The sequence below is a fragment of the Oncorhynchus masou genome, chromosome 30 (genome assembly GCF_036934945.1).
Source record: "Oncorhynchus masou masou isolate Uvic2021 chromosome 30, UVic_Omas_1.1, whole genome shotgun sequence".
NCBI lineage: Eukaryota > Metazoa > Chordata > Actinopteri > Salmoniformes > Salmonidae > Oncorhynchus > Oncorhynchus masou.
In genome coordinates, this window is record NC_088241.1 from 14,693,319 (window position 1) to 14,710,346 (window position 17,028).

The 17,028-nt window shown below is 46.5% G+C and overlaps 1 protein-coding gene across 1 annotated transcript in view; it reads left to right on the forward strand.

Annotated features, from left to right (window-relative positions):
• The window catches only part of LOC135522114 (epithelial discoidin domain-containing receptor 1-like), a 58,459-nt gene that overhangs the window by 20,794 nt on the left and 20,637 nt on the right, over positions 1-17,028 (forward strand). Inside the window, exons 3-7 of the mRNA XM_064948095.1 lie at positions 6,662-6,819; positions 10,903-11,005; positions 15,102-15,177; positions 15,418-15,570; positions 15,948-16,095. Coding sequence (XP_064804167.1) covers positions 6,662-6,819; positions 10,903-11,005; positions 15,102-15,177; positions 15,418-15,570; positions 15,948-16,095 — 638 coding nt within the window. The remainder of the gene's footprint in view (positions 1-6,661; positions 6,820-10,902; positions 11,006-15,101; positions 15,178-15,417; positions 15,571-15,947; positions 16,096-17,028) is intronic.

A 17,028-nucleotide genomic window follows, 5' to 3' on the forward strand; every position in this document is an offset into this window, starting at 1 on the left:
CTCTCGTTCAGGAAAGCCTTCAAGTGCCGCCTTGTTTCCCCGGCTGACGCCATTGAACACTGTAAGTGCTTGGAAGGTTAAAAGGTGTTTCCATCTATCCAGGACTCACCGGATGGTTGTGCCTCAGTGACTCCCTCTACTCCCTCTACTGGGTCTGACGGAAAACCAGAACAAAGACCTCTCTACTTTCTAACCTCCCCAGTGGGAGGTTTACTATTAAGTCTGTCTGTCTGACTGACTGGCTGGCTGACTGGGGAGAGAAACGGTCTGTCTGTCTTACTGACTGTCTGGGGAGAAAAACGGTCTCTGTGGCTGCTGTGTTCATGGACTCCACACAGAGAAGACAGAACACAGAGAATATAATAGATTTAGAATCAGCTCCTTGTTCTACCCCAGGTCCAAACTCAACCCCTTAGAATTAGACTGAGTGGATGAACATTCCAACTCAAAGTTGGGCTTGATACCATCAAGTCATATAATATGAAAAATTCTCATTGTATGGCCCAACTTGAATGGGTGTTTTAATGGGCACTATTGATCTTAGCAGTTACCAGACAATCACATTATACACTGAACAAAGATATAAATGTAACATGTAACAATTTCAAAGATTTTACTGAGTTACAGTTCATATAAGGAAATCAGTCAATTGAAATGAATAAATTAGGCCCTAATCTATGGATTTCACATGACTGGGAATACAGATATGCATCTGTTGGTCACAGATACCTTTAAAAAAAGGTAGGGGCGTGGATCAGAAAACCAGTCCGTTTCTAGTGTGACACCATTTGCCTAGTGCAGCGTGACACATCTCCTTCACATAGAGTTGATCAGGCTGTTGATTGTGGCCTGTGGAATGTTGTCCCACTCCCCTTCAATGGATGTGCAAAGTTGCTGGATATTGGCAGAAACTTGGAACACACTGTCGACTGTTGTACAAGTCGATCCAGAGCATCCCAAACATGCTCAATGTGTGACATGTATGAGTATACAGGCCTTGGAAGAACTGATACATTTTCAGCTTCCAGGAATTATGTACAGATCCTTGTGACATGGGGTTTCATCCATGAAGAGCACACTTTCCAGCATGCCAGTGGCCATCAAAGGTGAGCATTTGCCCACTGAAGTTGATTACGACGGAAAACTGCAGTCAGGTCAAGACCCTGGTGAAGATGAGCTCGGAGGGAAGCTTCCCTGAGACGTTTTCTGACAGTTTTTGCAGAAATTCTTTGGTTTGCAAACTGTTTCATCAGTCCAGGTGGCTCGACACAGATTTTATTTAACTAGGCAAGTCCGTTAAAAAATATATTTATTTACAATGACGGCCTACACCGGCCAAACCTGGACAACTCTGGGCCAATTGTGTGCCACCCTATGGGCCTCCCAATCATGGCTGATTGTGAAACAGCCTAGATTCGAACCAGGGAATCTGTAGTGATGCCTCAAGCACTGAGATGCAGTGCCTTAGACTGCTGCGCCACTCGGGAGCCCTGGGTTGGATGATCCCTCAAGTGAAGGAGCCAGATGTGGAGGTACTTGGTAGGCGTGGTTACACATGGTCTACGGTTGTGCGGCTGATTGGATGTACTGCCAAATTTTCTAAAACAATGTTGGAAGTGGCTTATGGTAGAGAAATTAACATTAAATTATCTTGCAACCGCTCTGATGAACATTCCTGCAGTCAGCATGCCAAATGCACGCTCCATTAACTTGAGACATCTGTGGCATTGTGTTGTGTGACAAAACTGCACATTTTAGATGGGCCTTTTATTGTCCCCCCCCAGCACAAGGTGCACCTGTGTAATAATGATCATGCTGTTTAATCAGCTTCTTGATATGCCACACCTGTCAGGTGGATGGATTATTGTGGCAAAGGAAAAATGCTCACTAACAGGGTTTTAAACAAATTTGTGCACAAAATTTAAGAGACGCTTTTTGTGCATATAGAAAATGTCTGGGATCTTTTATTTAAGCTCGTTAAACATGGGATAAACACTTTACATGTTGCGTTTTATATTTTTTCCCAGTATAGTTTGGAATGCAAATTACAATGTGATTGTCATGAGACATTGCAGTGCCAAAAGGAATCCAAACTCTTTTGTCAAACTTTCTCTGAAGCATACTTTTTTTTACAAGAGCCTTTCTTCTCCCTCCCTCACTCATTCCCTCCTCCCATCACTCTCTCTGTCTGTTTTTATTGTTGTGTGGTGGGACAGCTGTTCATAACCATTCATTAGCACTGGATTAGTCTGGACAAATCATGTGAGTGGAGGGAGATGGATGGTTAGCTAAACACTATGAGCTCCGCCTAGCTTCTCCCTAAACACTGCGGCTTGTTTTTCCACTTCCTCAAAAACACTTGACTGTCTATGCCAAACATAATGTTGGTTTTGGTTAGTGGGGATTTAATTTGGTTGTATTTTCTTCAGAACCTAAGGTTTGTGTTTCCATCCAGTTTTGTGGTCGCTGGTCAGTAAAAGTATTTTATCTGTTGTAACATTGGTCAAGTACATTGTTATTGATTGTGACAGGGATCGTTTACGATGTGGAGTGGTTACCGTGGTGACTGTGTAGGATTGTTGACATAGTGGACAAGCCAGCGGAGGAAGATTCTCAGCTCTGGTTCTGCATGCTTAGAGTTACTGGAATCCTGTAAGAGACATATTTCAACATGGTGTCATCTGGCAAAGCAAGACACACACTGCTTCACTCGTTTGGAAGGCTCGGGTGTTTCCTCAAAACAAGCTGTCTACTCTCTCTCCCTCTCTGAACACTTGCACCCTGTATCTGTTGCCTAGCGCCTGTCTCTTGTTCTGGACAGCTGCACTGGCTATCCCTGAAATCTCCTCTGTGCCACACACACACACACACACTATTTCTACTATGTCATCCATGTCATCTGGACCGCTCCTTCGTTCCATCCTTCTCTTCCATTCTCTATGCCTCCGATTCCACTTTTCACTTGTCTTCATACCCCTCTTCATTCCCTCCCTCTGTCCATCACACTGTCTCTCCCCTTCCTCTGTGTCCCTACAGCTGTGTGTCAGCTGTCGGTCTGTGCCAGTGAAGTCAGAGCTGAAGCCGAAACACAGAAAGCCCACAGGAACCCCAGGCCACCCCTCTACACCCCCTCCGCTACCAGCTGTCTCCCCCTCCCTGCCTCCGTCACCCCCAATCATTAACCATCCACCAGTAAAACTACTGGACAAGCCCTTTTGTGTCTCGTAGACGGGTAACTACAACACCCTATCCACCCCATCAGACCCCTGTCTAACTACTACAGCACCCCATCAGACCCCAGTCTAACTACTACAGCACCCTATCAGGCCCCAGTCGAACTGCCATCGAACCATATCAGGCCCCAGTCTAACTACGACAGTACCCTATCTACCCAATCAGGCCCCAGTATAACAGCTACAACACCCAGAGAAACAGTGTTTAGAAGGGAGCTCTGAAATCCACTTTTTCATGCTCGGGCTACTGCCTTCTGTGTCTGATACATGCCTAACTACAACCATAGAAGTAGAATGAATTAGAACTTGAATTAATTATATTTCTTTGACTACACCACCCATAGAAATCGTGTTTAGAATGAGGCTCTGAAATCCACTTTTTAATGTTCCACCATTTGTAGGACCAAGGATTGATTGTCTGTCCTGTCCTGTCTTGTCCCGCTCGTCTCTCTGTCTCTTTGTCTGTGTGTCGCTTAGCCCCTCTACTTGTAGTTTTGATACACAGGCTGGACTGTCATTCATCTCAAATATATCTGTTACCTTCCTCTATTTCTCTCTCTATCTGTCCTTTTCTGGCTATGTGATCTGATGAATGATCTACATGTACAGTGGGGCAAAAAAGTATTTAGTCAGCCACAAATTGTGCAAGTTCTCCCACTTAAAAAGACAAGAGGCCTGTAATGTTTCATCATAGGTACACTTCAACTATGACAGACAAAATGAGAAAAAAAATCCAGAAAATCACATTGTAGGATTTTTAATGAATTTCTTTGCAAATTATGGTGGAAAATAAGTATTTGGTCAACGACAAACAAGCAAGATTTCTGGCTCTCACAGACCTGTAACTTCTTCTTTAAGAGGCTCCTCTGTCCTCCACTCGTTACCTGTATTAATGGCACCTGGTTGAACTTGTTATCAGTATAAAAGACACCTGTCCACAACCTCAAATAGTCACACTCCAAACTCCACTGTAGACCTACACCAGGCTGGGAAGACTGCATCTGCAATAGGTAAGCAGCTTGGTTTGAAGAAATAAACCGTGGGAGCAATTATTAGGAAATGGAAGACATACAAGACCACTGATAATCTCCCTCGATCTGGGGCTCCACGCAAGATCTCACCCTGTGGGGTCAAAATGATCACAAGAACGGTGAGCAAAAATCCCAGAACCACACGGGGGGACCTAGTGAATGACCTGCAGAGAGCTGGGACCAAAGTAACAAAGCCTACCATCAGTAACACACTACGCCGCCAGGGACTCAAATCCTGCCAGTACATGTCCAGGCCCGTCTGAAGTTGGCTGGAGAGCATTTGGATGATCCAGAAGAAAATTGGGAGAATGTCATATGGTCAGATGAAACCAAAATAGAACTTTTTGGTAAAATTCAACTCGTCGTGTTTGGAGGACAAAGAATGCTGAGTTGCATCCAGAGAACACCATACCTACTGTGAAGCATGGGGGTGGAAACATCATGCTTTGGGGCTGTTTTCCTGCAAAGAGCCCAGGACGACTGATCCGTGTAAAGGAAAGAATGAATTGGGGCCATGTATCGTGAGATTTTGAGTGAAAACCTCCTTCCATCAGCAAGGGCATTGAAGATGAAACGTGGCTGGGTCTTTCAGCATGACAATGATCCTAAACACACCTCCCGGACAATGAAGGAGTGGCTTCGTAAGAAGCATTTCAAGGTCCTGGAGTGGCCTAGCCAGTCTCCAGATCTCATCCCCATAGAAAATATTTGGAGGGAGTTGAAAGTCCATGTTGCCCAGCAACAGCCCCAAAACATCACTACTCTAGAGGAGATCTGCATGGAGGAATGGGCCAAAATACCATCAACGGTGTGTGAAAACCATGTGAAGACTTACAGAAAACATTTGACCTCTGTCATTGCCAACAAAGGGTATATAACAAAGTATTGAGAAACTTTTGTTATTGACCAAATACTTATTTTCCACCATAATTTGCAAATAAAATACAAAAAATCCTACAATGTGATTTTCTTATTTTTTTTTTTTCTCATTTTGTCTGTCATAGTTGAAGTGTACCTATGATGAAATTTACAGGCCTCTCATCTTTTTAAGTGGGAGAACTTGCACAATTGGTGGCTGCCTAAATACTTTTTTGCCCCACTGTATTTACTACTGTCTTTCTCTATCTCGAAACATCCCTTCTGTTATGTTTAAGCCAATTAGCGCTTGAGGAGGAGTTTGCAATAAGGGAGTTGGAAATGACATGAACGCTGAAGGACTAAGTAATGTTGGCTTGGCTAATTATACCACCCTTCGATTGGTTCATTGTGCAACAACAGATCTAAACCAAGCCAATGGTGTCTGTGTTGTGGTCCCACGAGTCAATCAATCAATCAAATGTGTTCATAAAGCCCTTTTTTTCACCCGATGTCACAAAGTGCTATACAGAAACCCAGCCTAAAACCCCAACCCAGCCTAAAACTGCAAGCAATGCAGATGTAGAGGCACGGTTGCTAGGGAAAACTCCCTAGAAAGGCAGGAACTTAGGAAGAAACCTAGAGAGGAACCAGGCTCTGAGGGGTGGCCAGTCCTCTTCTGGCTGTGCCAGGTGGAGATAATAACAGTACATGGCCAAGATGTTTAAATGTTCATAGATGACCAGCAGGGTCAGATAATAATAATCACAGTGGTTGTCGAGGGTGCAACAGGGCAGCACCTCAGGAGTAAATGTCAGTTGGCTTTTCATAGCCGATCATTCAGAGTTAGACAGCAGGTGCAGTAGAGAGAGAGTCGAAAACAGCAGGTCCGGGACAAGGTAGCACGTCCCGTGAACAGGTCAGTGTTCCTTAGCCGCAAGTAGAACAGTTGAAACTGGAGCAGCAGCAGGGCCAGTTGGACCGGGGACAGCAAGGAGTCATCATGCCAGGAAGTCCTGAGGCATGGTCCTAGGGCTCAGGTCCTCCGAGAGAAAGAGAGAGAGAAAGACCGAGACAGAGAGACAATTAGACGGAGCATGCTTACATTCACACAGGACACTGGATAAGACAGGATAAATACTCCAGATATAACAGACTGACCCTAGCACCACGACACAAACTATTGCAGCATAAACACTGGAGGCCAAGACAGGAGGGGTCGGGAGACACTGGCTCCGTCCGACGATAGCCCCGGACAGGGCCAACCAGGCAGGATATAACCCCACCCACTGGTCTGTTTTGTTGTATTTTGTTGTGTTGAATTGAGTTATTTGTATCTACTAGACACACAGTGTGGATGTATAGAGGATCTACTACTGTATCTACTAGAATGGACCTGACATTTAGACAGAAATGATCACCTCTCATTCTTCCTACTCTCTTGTATTCTGTCTTTCATGATACAAAATGAATTATTCATGCATTCTGAAATCTTCTAATCCTTCCTCTCTCTGTCTCTGTCTCTCGCGCTCTCTCTCTCAGGTATGCCTGTGGTTGTCAGTGTGACTCCGGACAGGTAACCGGGTGTGTTGCTGGTGCCATGGCAACCCCAGAGCTGCGTCTGTTGCCTGTCATCGTGGTTACCATCGTCCTGGTGGCGTTGTCGGCTGCGGATGACCACGAGTGGCACTTTAAACCAGGTAAGAGGTCAGATGTTAGACAGGAAGTGGCTGTTTAAGGTCAAATCAGATCCCTAGAATATGATTGGTTGTTATTGTTGAAGAGAATGGGTTCTCAATAACTTACCTAGTTAAAGCCAAGGTAGATAGTAGACGGTGTAGGGATGGATGATCGTTGACCAATCGGCCAGGTTTAATACAATTTGAGTCATAACAGGGGAAAGTACTATAATCAGAACAGATGTGTTTTACCTTCCATTTAAGATCTCACAGGCACCCCCTCAGAAATGTCAGACAATTCCATCTTGGCTTCACCTGTTGCCCTATCCTCCTCCATCCCTCGCCCTCTTGTCTACATTCTCCTCACATTCTTGGATGTGTGCCTTAAGTCTGTCCATCAGCTATCAGCAGCCGATTATGTTTCAGGCCCATGTCTCCTAGGCAACCATGTGTTACAGGAGAGAGATGGTAGCAGGTAGCCTCGGGTATTCAACCTCATACAGGCTGCTTATCAACCTGTCAATCATACAAAGAGAGAGAGGGGAGTGAGGGAAGGAAGGAGGGAGGAGAGGGATAGAGATAGAGAGAGTAGAGAAAATTAAACTCCACAAGGTGAAACCAGAGCTGCCGTTTTCTGTCACCTCCAGGGGATCAGCAGACAGTGAATTATCTGTCTCACGCACGCACACACACACATACTGTTGTCATCTGATTTGATCCATATGGTTATTATTTCCACACCGTTGCTGCGGTGATGCAACAACACGTCTTTTATAGGAGGAAATAGCCCATTAGTACCGGGATATGAACTGATATGAAGAGTGAATAAAGGAAGGGAAACACCCACCATGTGTGTGAAAGGGGGAGAAAGAGAGATGGAGCGTGGGAAGAAAGCCAATGGAGACAGAGGGCAATAACGGAGAGGGGAGTAAAAAGAGAGATGTAGAGGCCTGGAGAGAGAGAGTTTTATTGGCAGCTTGGCAATGATGTAATGAAACAGGCCTGTCCGTGTGGGGGTGTAGGGGGTATGTGTGTGTGTGTCTCAGAGGGTTTATCTTCCAACCCCACAATCCTATCCACTGACAGCAACTGAGAACTTCCCCCCTTATCACCCCCACACACCCTCATATCACTGACAGCATCATTATCACCCCCCACACCCTCATATCACTGACAGCATCATTATCACGCCCTCATATCACGGACAGCATCTTTATCCACGCCCTCATATCACTGACAGCATCATTATCCAACCCCACTCCCCCACACCCTCATATCACTGACAGCATCATTAATACCCCCCACACCCTCATATCACTGACAGAATCATTAATACCCCCCACACCCCCCCCACACCCTCATATCATTGACAGCATCATTATCCACCCCCCCCCCCACACCCTCATATCACTGACAGCATCATTATCCCCCCCCACACCACCATATATCACTGACAACATTATCCACCCCACCCCCACGCCACCATATCACTGACAGCATTATCCACCCCACCCCCACGCCACCATTTCACTGACAGCATCATTATCCACCCCCCCACACCCTCATTATCACTGACAGCATCATTATCCACCCCCCCACACCCTCATATCACTGACAGCATCATTATCCTCCCCACACCCTCATATCACTGACAGCATCATTAATACCCCCACACCACCATATCACTGACAGCATCATTAATACCCCCCCACACCACCATATCACTGACAGCATTATCCACCCCACCCCCACGCCACCATATCACTGACAGCATCATTATCCACCCCACCCCCACGCCACCATATCACTGACAGCATCATTATCCCCCTCACGCCACCATATCACTGACATCTTTATCCACCCCCCACCCCCATGCCCTCATAGCCTGACAGCATCAGTTATCCACGCCCCCCATATCACGGACAGCATCATTATCCACCCCCCACGCTCTCATATCACCATCATTATATCACCCTCATATCAGACACCCCTAAACCCTCATATCACTGACAGCATCATTATCCCCCCCCACACCACCATATCACTGACAACATTATCCACCCCACCCCCACCATATCACTGACAGCATCATTATCCCCCTCACGCCACCATGCCACCATATCACTGACATCATTATCCACCCCACCCCATGCCCTCATAGCCTGACAGCATCAGTTATCCACGCCCCCCATATCACTGACAGCATCAGTGATATGGGGGACGTGGATGTACATGTAGCTACCATGTTACTCCTGATGTATGATAGTAGAATGTATGATAGTAGAATGCTATATTCTGTCCTCTAGTCTCTGTATTAGAGGTTGACCGATTAATCGGAGTGGCCGATTTAATTAGGGCTGATTTTCAAGTTTTCATAACAATCGGAAATCGGTATTTTTGGGCGCCGATTTGCCAATTTGTAATTTTTTATTTTTTTTAAATTATTATTATATATATATTTTTATTTATTTATTTATTTATTATTTTTATTTTTTTTTAATATTATTTTTATTATTATTTATTTATTTATTTATTTATTTATTTTTTTAAATCTTATGTTTTAAAATTATTTTTTATTATTTAATTTTATACCTTTATTTAACTAGCAAGTCAGTTAAGAACACATTCTTATTTTCAATGACGGCCTAGGAAGGGTGGGTTAACTGCCTTGTTCAGGGGCAGAACGACAGATTTTCACCTTGTCAGTTCGGGGGATCCAATCTTGCAACCTTACAGTTAACTAGTCCAACGCAATAACAACCTGTCTCTCTCTCGTTGCACTCCACAAGGAGACTGCCTGTTACGCAAATGCAGTAAGCCAAGGTAAGTTGCTAGCTAGCATTAAACATATCTTAAAAAAAAACAATCAATCATAATCATTAGTTAACTACACATGGTTGATGATATTACTAGATATTATCTAGCGTGTCCTGCGTTGCATATAATCTGACTGAGCATACAAGCATATCTAAGTATCTGACTGAGCGGTGGTAGGCAGAAGCAGGCATGTAAACATTCATTCAAACAGCACTTTCGTGCGTTTTGCCAGCAGCTCTTCATTGTGCGTCAAGCATTGCGCTGTTTATGACTTCAAGCCTATCAACTCCCGAGATGAGGCTGTTGTAACCGAAGTGAAATGGCTAGCTAGTTAGCGCGCGCTAATAGAGTTTCAAACATCACTCGCTCGGAGCCTTCTAGTAGTTGTTCCCCTTGCTCTGCATGGGTAATGCTGCTTCGATGGTGGCTGTGGTCGTTGTGTTGCTGGTTCGAGCCCAGGGAGGGGCGAGGAGAGGAACGGAAGCTATACTGGCAATATTAAAGTGCCTAGAAGAACATCTAATAGTCAAAGGTTAATGAAATACAAATGGCAGGGTAGCCTAGTGGTTAGAGCGTTGGACTAGTGACTGGAAGGTTGCAAGTTCAAATCCCAGAGCTGACAAGGTACAAATCTGTCGTTCTGCCCCTGACCAGGCAGTTAACCCACTGTTCCTAGGCCGTCATTGAAAATAAGAATTTGTTCTTAACTGACTTGCCTAGTTAAATAAAGGTCAAATAAAAAAATAATAGAGGGAAATAGTCCTATAATTCCTATAATAACTACAACCTAAAACTTCTTACCTGGGAATATTGAAGACTCATGTTAAAAGGAACCACCATATGTTCTCCTGTTCTGAGCAAGGAACTGAAACGTTAGCTTTCTTACAATGGCACATATTGCACTTTTACGTTCTTCTCCAACACTTTGTTTTTGCATTATTTAAACCAAATTGAACATGTTTCATTATTTACTTGAAGCTACATTTATTTTATTGTTGTATTATATTAAGTTAAAATAAGTGTTCATTCAGTATTGTTGTAATTGTCATTATTACAAATACATTTTAAAAATCGGCCGATTAATCGGTATCGGCTTTTTTGGTCCTCCAATAATCGGTATCGGCGTTGAAAAATCATAATCGGTCGCCCTCTACACTGTATGACAGGCATGATGAATTATATTATATAGTCTCTATCTCATTCTTGTCCCCCCCCCCTCTGTCTATGTCTCCCTTTCTCACACACAAACACAAACCCACATACACACGCACGGCCACATACATGCAGCTCAGTGTCGTTATGCCCTGGGGATGGAGGATGGCACCATCCCTGACTCTGACATCACGGCTTCCAGCGCCTGGTCAGACTCTACTGAGGCCAAACACGGCAGGTACGTATGTCGGTGTGTGTGTGTGTTATTGCATACCTTCCAAAGAGAAAAAGCCCAGCAGCTGGCCTGTGTAGCTCTGTGTCAGCTGTTATAGTATCTGATCTCTGTGGAGGAGAAGTGTTTCTGGTTTCCATGATTCTAAGACTCTGCGACCTTTGACATATTTGGGTCCTTTGTACCTCAATGCTTGACTGTGGAGAGTGCAAATAGGGTATACAAAATGTGTTTGCATGTGTGTGAGTGCTTCTGTGTGAGTGCTTCTGTGTGAGTGCTTCTGTGTGAGTGCTTCTGTGTGAGTGCCTGTGTGTGTGTGTGTGTGTGTGTGTGTGTGTGTGTGTGTGTGTGTGTGTGTGTGTGTGTGCCTGTGTGTGTGTGTGCCTGTGTGTGTGTGTGCCTGTGTGTGTGTGTGCCTGTGTGTGAGAGTGCCTGTGTGTGAGAGTGCCTGTGTGTGAGAGTGCGTGTGTGTGTCTGTGTGCGTGTGTGTGTGTGTGTGCCTGTGTGTGTGTGTGTGTGTGTGAGTGCCTGTGTGTGTGTGTGTGAGTGCCTGTGTGTGTGTGTGTGAGTGCCTGTGTGTGTGTGTGTGAGTGCCTGTGTGTGTGTGAGTGCCTGTGTGTGTATGAGTGCCTGTGTGTGTGTGTGTGAGTGCCTGTGTGTGTGTGAGTGCCTGTGTGTGTATGAGTGCCTGTGTGTGTGTGTGAGTGCCTGTGTGTGTCTGTGAGTGACTGTGTGCCTGTGTGTGTGTGAGTGACTGTGTGTGTGTGAGTGCCTGTGTGTGTGTGAGTGCCTGTGAGTGCATGTGTGTGTGTGAGTGCCTGTGAGTGCATGTGTGTGTGTGAGTGCCTGTGAGTGCATGTGTGTGTGTGAGTGCCTGTGTGTGAGTGCCTGTGTGTGTGTGTGAGTGCCTGTGTGTGTGTGTGAGTGCTTGTGTGTGAGTGCTTGTGTGTGAGTGCCTGTGTGTGAGCGCTTCTGTGTGAGTGCTTCTGTGTGAGTGCTTCTGTGTGTGTGTGTGTGTGTGTGTGTGTGTGTGTGTGTGTGTGTGTGTGTGTGTGTGTGTGTGTGTGTGTGTGTGTGTGTGTGTGTGTGTCTGTGTGTGAGAGTGCCTGTGTGTGAGAGGGCCTGTGTGCGTGTGTGTGCCTGTGTGCTGTGTGTGCCTGTGTGTGTGTGTGTGTGTGTGTGGGTGAGTGCCTGTGTGTGTGTGTGAGTGCCTGTGTGTGTGTGAGTGCCTGTGTGTGTGTGAGTGCCTGTGTGTGTGTGAGTGCTTGTGTGTGATGAGTGCCTGTGTGTGTGTGTGTGTGAGTGCCTGTGTGTGTATGAGTGCCTGTGTGTGTGTGTGCCTGTGTGTGCCTGTGAGTGACTGTGTGTGTGTGAGTGCCTGTGAGTGACTGTGTGTGTGTGAGTGCCTGTGAGTGCCTGTGTGTGTGTGAGTGCCTGTGAGTGCATGTGTGTGTGTGAGTGCCTGTGAGTGCATGTGTGTGTGTGAGTGCCTGTGAGTGCCTGTGTGTGTGTGTGAGTGCCTGTGTGTGAGTGCCTGTGTGTGTGTGTGAGTGCCTGTGTGTGTGTGTGAGTGCCTGTGTGTGAGTGCCTGTGTGTGTGTGTGTGTGTGTGAGTGCCTGTGTGTGTGTGTGTGTGAGTGCCTGTGTGTGTGTGTGTGAGTGCCTGTGTGTGAGTGCCTGTGTGTGCCTGTGTGTGTGTGTGGCTGTGTGTGAGTGCCTGTGTGTGAGTGCCTGTGTGTGTGTGCCTGTGTGTGTGTGCCTGTGTGCGTGTGTGCGTGTGTGTGTGTGTGTGCCTGTGTGTGTGTGTGAGAGTGCCTGTGTGTGTGCCTGTGCGTGTGTGTGTGTGAGTGCCTGTGTGTGTGTGTGTGAGTGCCTGTGTGTGTGTGTGTGAGTGCCTGTGTGTGTGTGTGTGTGAGAGTGCCTGTGTGAGAGTGCCTGTGTGTGAGTGCCTGTGTGTGTGTGTGTGTGTGTGTGTGAGAGTGCCTGTGTGTGTGTGTGTGTGAGAGTGCCTGTGTGTGTGAGAGTGCCTGTGTGTGTGTGTGTGTGAGTGCCGGTGTGTGTGAGTGCCTGTGTGTGTGAGTGCGTGTGTGTGTGTGCAATTACATTATCTCTATTCATGTCTGGTTCTGGGTCTGTATCTCTCTACCGTTGAGTATGTCTGTCATCTGTTGTCACCATGTTTAAATCACACAGGAGAAGACTATTAGATTACAATACAAGGCTGTGGCCAGCGTGTCTCTTTATAGCACATTAGGTCATGATATTACACGACCAGCCTATCTGTTAAACAAGGCAGATTGACATGGTCTATTACTAGACATCCACAGAGTGTGTGTGTGTGTGCCTCAGTTTCCATGTCTCTCTTAGCCTGCCGTGTCTGGGCTGGGTCTGCTGGCTGACTGTCAGTTCATGTGGAGGTGATCAGCCCCAACCCCTTAAAGAGACACCACAGACAGACAGAGAGAGAGGGATGGGGGAGAGAGAGATAGAGAGAGAAGAAAGGAGGGAGAGGGAAATGGGAAAAGAGAGAGAGGGGAAGAGAGAGAGAGAGGGAGGGATCGGGGAGCGAGAGAGAGAAGAATGGAGGAAGAGAGGGAAAGGGGAGAAGAGAGAGGGGAAGAGAGAGAAGTAGGGAAAATGGGCACCACTGTGATGGAGGGGGATATTGAAAGAGGGATGGAACGAGGGAGGGAGGAAGCCTGGTGTGTGATCTTAGGGAGGTGCTCACTGATATTGTCCGAAAGCAGCTGGATTACAGCATGTTAGATGGAGGGAAGGAGAGAGGGAGGAAGGGAATTTAGAGAGAAGGAGGAAGGGATAGAGGACTTGGCTGGTCTGAGAGTGAGAAAGAGGGAATAGAGTGATGGAGGGGGGAATAGAGGGGGGGTAGAGGACTTGGCTGGTCTGAGAGTGAGAAAGAGGGAATAGAGTGATGGAGGGGGAATAGAGGGGGGTAGAGGACTTGGCTGGTCTGAGAGGGAGAAAGAGGGAATAGAGTGATGGAGGGGGAATAGAGGGGGTAGAGGACTTGGCTGGTCTGAGAGGGAGAAAGAGGGAATAGAGTGATGGAGGGGGAATAGAGGGGGGTGAGAGGACTTGGCTGGTCTGAGAGTGAGAAAGAGGGAATAGAGTGATGGAGGGGGGAATAGAGGGGGGGTAGAGGACTTGGCTGGTCTGAGAGTGAGAAAGAGGGAATAGAGTGATGGAGGGGGGAATAGAGGGGGGTAGAGGACTTGGACAGTTTGTCTCCTTTTGCACGTCAGTGATCTTTCATATTAATCATTTTGGCTGATGTAGGGTGGAGAGGCCTGGTTTGTCTCTCTCTCTCCCTTTCTTCATCTATCCATCCCTCCCTCGTATCTGATGTACTGTATGATGCAGTGAGGCCTGGCCTGGCTCTATCCCCAACTATCTCCTCTTCCCTCCCTCGTATCTGATGTACTGTATGATGCAGTGAGGCCTGGCCTGGCTCTATCCCCAACTATCTCCTCTTCCCTCCCTCGTATCTGATGTACTGTATGATGCAGTGAGGCCTGGCCTGGCTCTATCCCCAACTATCTCCTCTTCCCTCCCTCGTATCTGATGTACTGTATGATGCAGTGAGGCCAGTGAGGCCTGGCCTGGCTCTATCCCCAACTATCTCCTCTTCCCTCCCTCGTATCTGATGTACTGTATGATGCAGTGAGGCCTGGCCTGGCTCTATCCCCAACTATCTCCTCTTCCCTCCCTTCATCAGTGTCAATGACCTAGTGTTCTGAATGGTAGGTTGACCTCAGTGGGATCGCGATCAACTGTAGTAGAACTCTATTATCATTCAATTCAACAAAGTTGACAAAAAGATATGTGTCTGGGTGTTAGGGCTGGTCTGTATATGGTCCAGGTTTGGATTGCTTCATGTGGACCAGTTCTCCGTGTGAATTGATCCTATTGCCAGTGACTAAGTGGTTGTACTGTGGTCTGTTTGTGGTGATGGATATTGTGGTCTCTGTAAGAAGTATTTGTGGTTTGGATAGTTTGGATGACAAAGTTCTATTCTATCCAGACTGATCTCATTATGGAATCCATAAATGTATAATTGAATAATCCCCCCCCCCCTCCCCCAGGTTGAGTACAGGAGAGGGTGATGGTGCGTGGTGTCCTGCAGGAGCAGTGTTCCCCAGTGCTTCAGAGTACCTCCAGGTCAGACATGGGCTACAACCACATACTATATGTGAAGGATTCTCTGTTTCCATTGGCAAGAGGTGCATTCATCCTGCCACATTTCATTGGGTTCTAGTTTGTGTTTAATTTAATCAAGGTAGAAGTTCCCTAGTTTCCCTGTGTTGGAGGTAGAGGGTCAGGATGGGCTGAGGGTCAGAGCACTACATTACAACTGACCTTAGATCAGTGACTAAAGACGTCTTGTTCTCTCTCTTCCAGGTGGACCTGCGCTCGCTGCACTTCCTGGCTCTGGTGGGTACCCAGGGTCGCCATGCCGACGGGCACGGCCGGGAGTTTGCCCGCAGCTACCGGCTCCGTTACTCCCGAGACGGACGCACCTGGATCACCTGGAAGGACCGCTGGGGGCAGGAGGTAAAGACAAGTGTCTGTGTGTGTGTGTGTTTTATCTATATAATGTATCTCTCTCCCCTTGGCTCTGCTTCTCTGACTCATTCCATTATTTCTGTCTTATACAAACCTTTTATTCAGCCACCCCTCACAGCATCCTTGAATCTCACTAGTTTCCTAAAGCCCTTTTATGTATCATTCATTCACTACCATTTCTGTATTCCATTATGTCCGTGTTGCTTTTTCACATTTAAATGCTTAATTATGCTATCCATGGTTATTCAATTTGTAAGTCGCTCTGGATAAGAGCGTCTGCTAAATGACTTAAATGTAAATGTAAATGTAATTCAATGGGTCTCCATGCTACTCTTGACTGTCCCCCCCCCCCTCTCACCCCCCAGGTGGTGTCTGGGAATGAGAACACCTATGATGTGGTTCTGAAGGACCTGGGTCCACCCATTGTTGCCCGTTATGTCCGCTTCTACCCCCTGGCAGACCGGGTCATGAGCGTCTGTCTACGAGTGGAGCTCTATGGCTGTCTGTGGAACGGTGAGTCACACTGTCTGTCTGTGTCTGTCCTGTCTGTCTGGTCTGGTCTGTCTTAAAGAGAATGAAAAAGGGAGTGAGGATGCATAAATGGATGTGTGGGAGACGATGTCCTTGTCCTTAGGTGGACCCACGAGGGTGTTCGGAACTCTTTTTGGTTCTGTCCAGAACCTTTTTATCTAAGAGTATAAGGTGGATACAGACAGACATTGAAAAGAAGGCCTTTGGAAGATCACAGCATAGCAGACATCACTCTGTGTCTACTCATATCTCTGCTGTCTGCACTCTAGACACTTAGGGGGATGGCCAACGACTTCACCATCCTTAGATGTGTGTGTGTGTGTGGCCTTGAATTTACAGTCTGTTTTCTAGATTTGAGAAATAAGGCTGATTATGTGTCTTCAAGCACGTATTTCTGCAGATATGGTCATAGGATTCACTCACCATGACTTTTAATTTACTGTCTGGTTTGGCCGGAGATAAAACCATCCAGCTTTACCACAGATAAGTGACACTACAGCACAGAGGATGATAGATGGTATGTTCCGTGCTCACAGTGCACCAGTGAATTACACTGTGTTTATGAGTGGGTCACATCTCCTCTCTCCTCTCTGTCCTCCTCCCTATACAATGGCTGGCTGACTGGCTGTAAATCAAGCCTAGTGCTGAGCTTTAATGCCTGGGGCCGCTGCATCTGGATGCATCCCAAATGGCTCTAGCTATTCCCTGAACAGGGCTCTGGTCAAAAGTAGTGCACTGTATAGGGAATGGGGTGTCATTTAAGACTCAACCTCTGTGTGTCTCTCTGGGGATAGACTGACTATCTTCCAGGAATTATTGTCTGTTAGAGAGGTTTCTGTCTCTGGAACCACTAACACTATAACATACAGATTCACAGAAATGGAAGACACATTTCTCGGCACACATTCCTGTTCC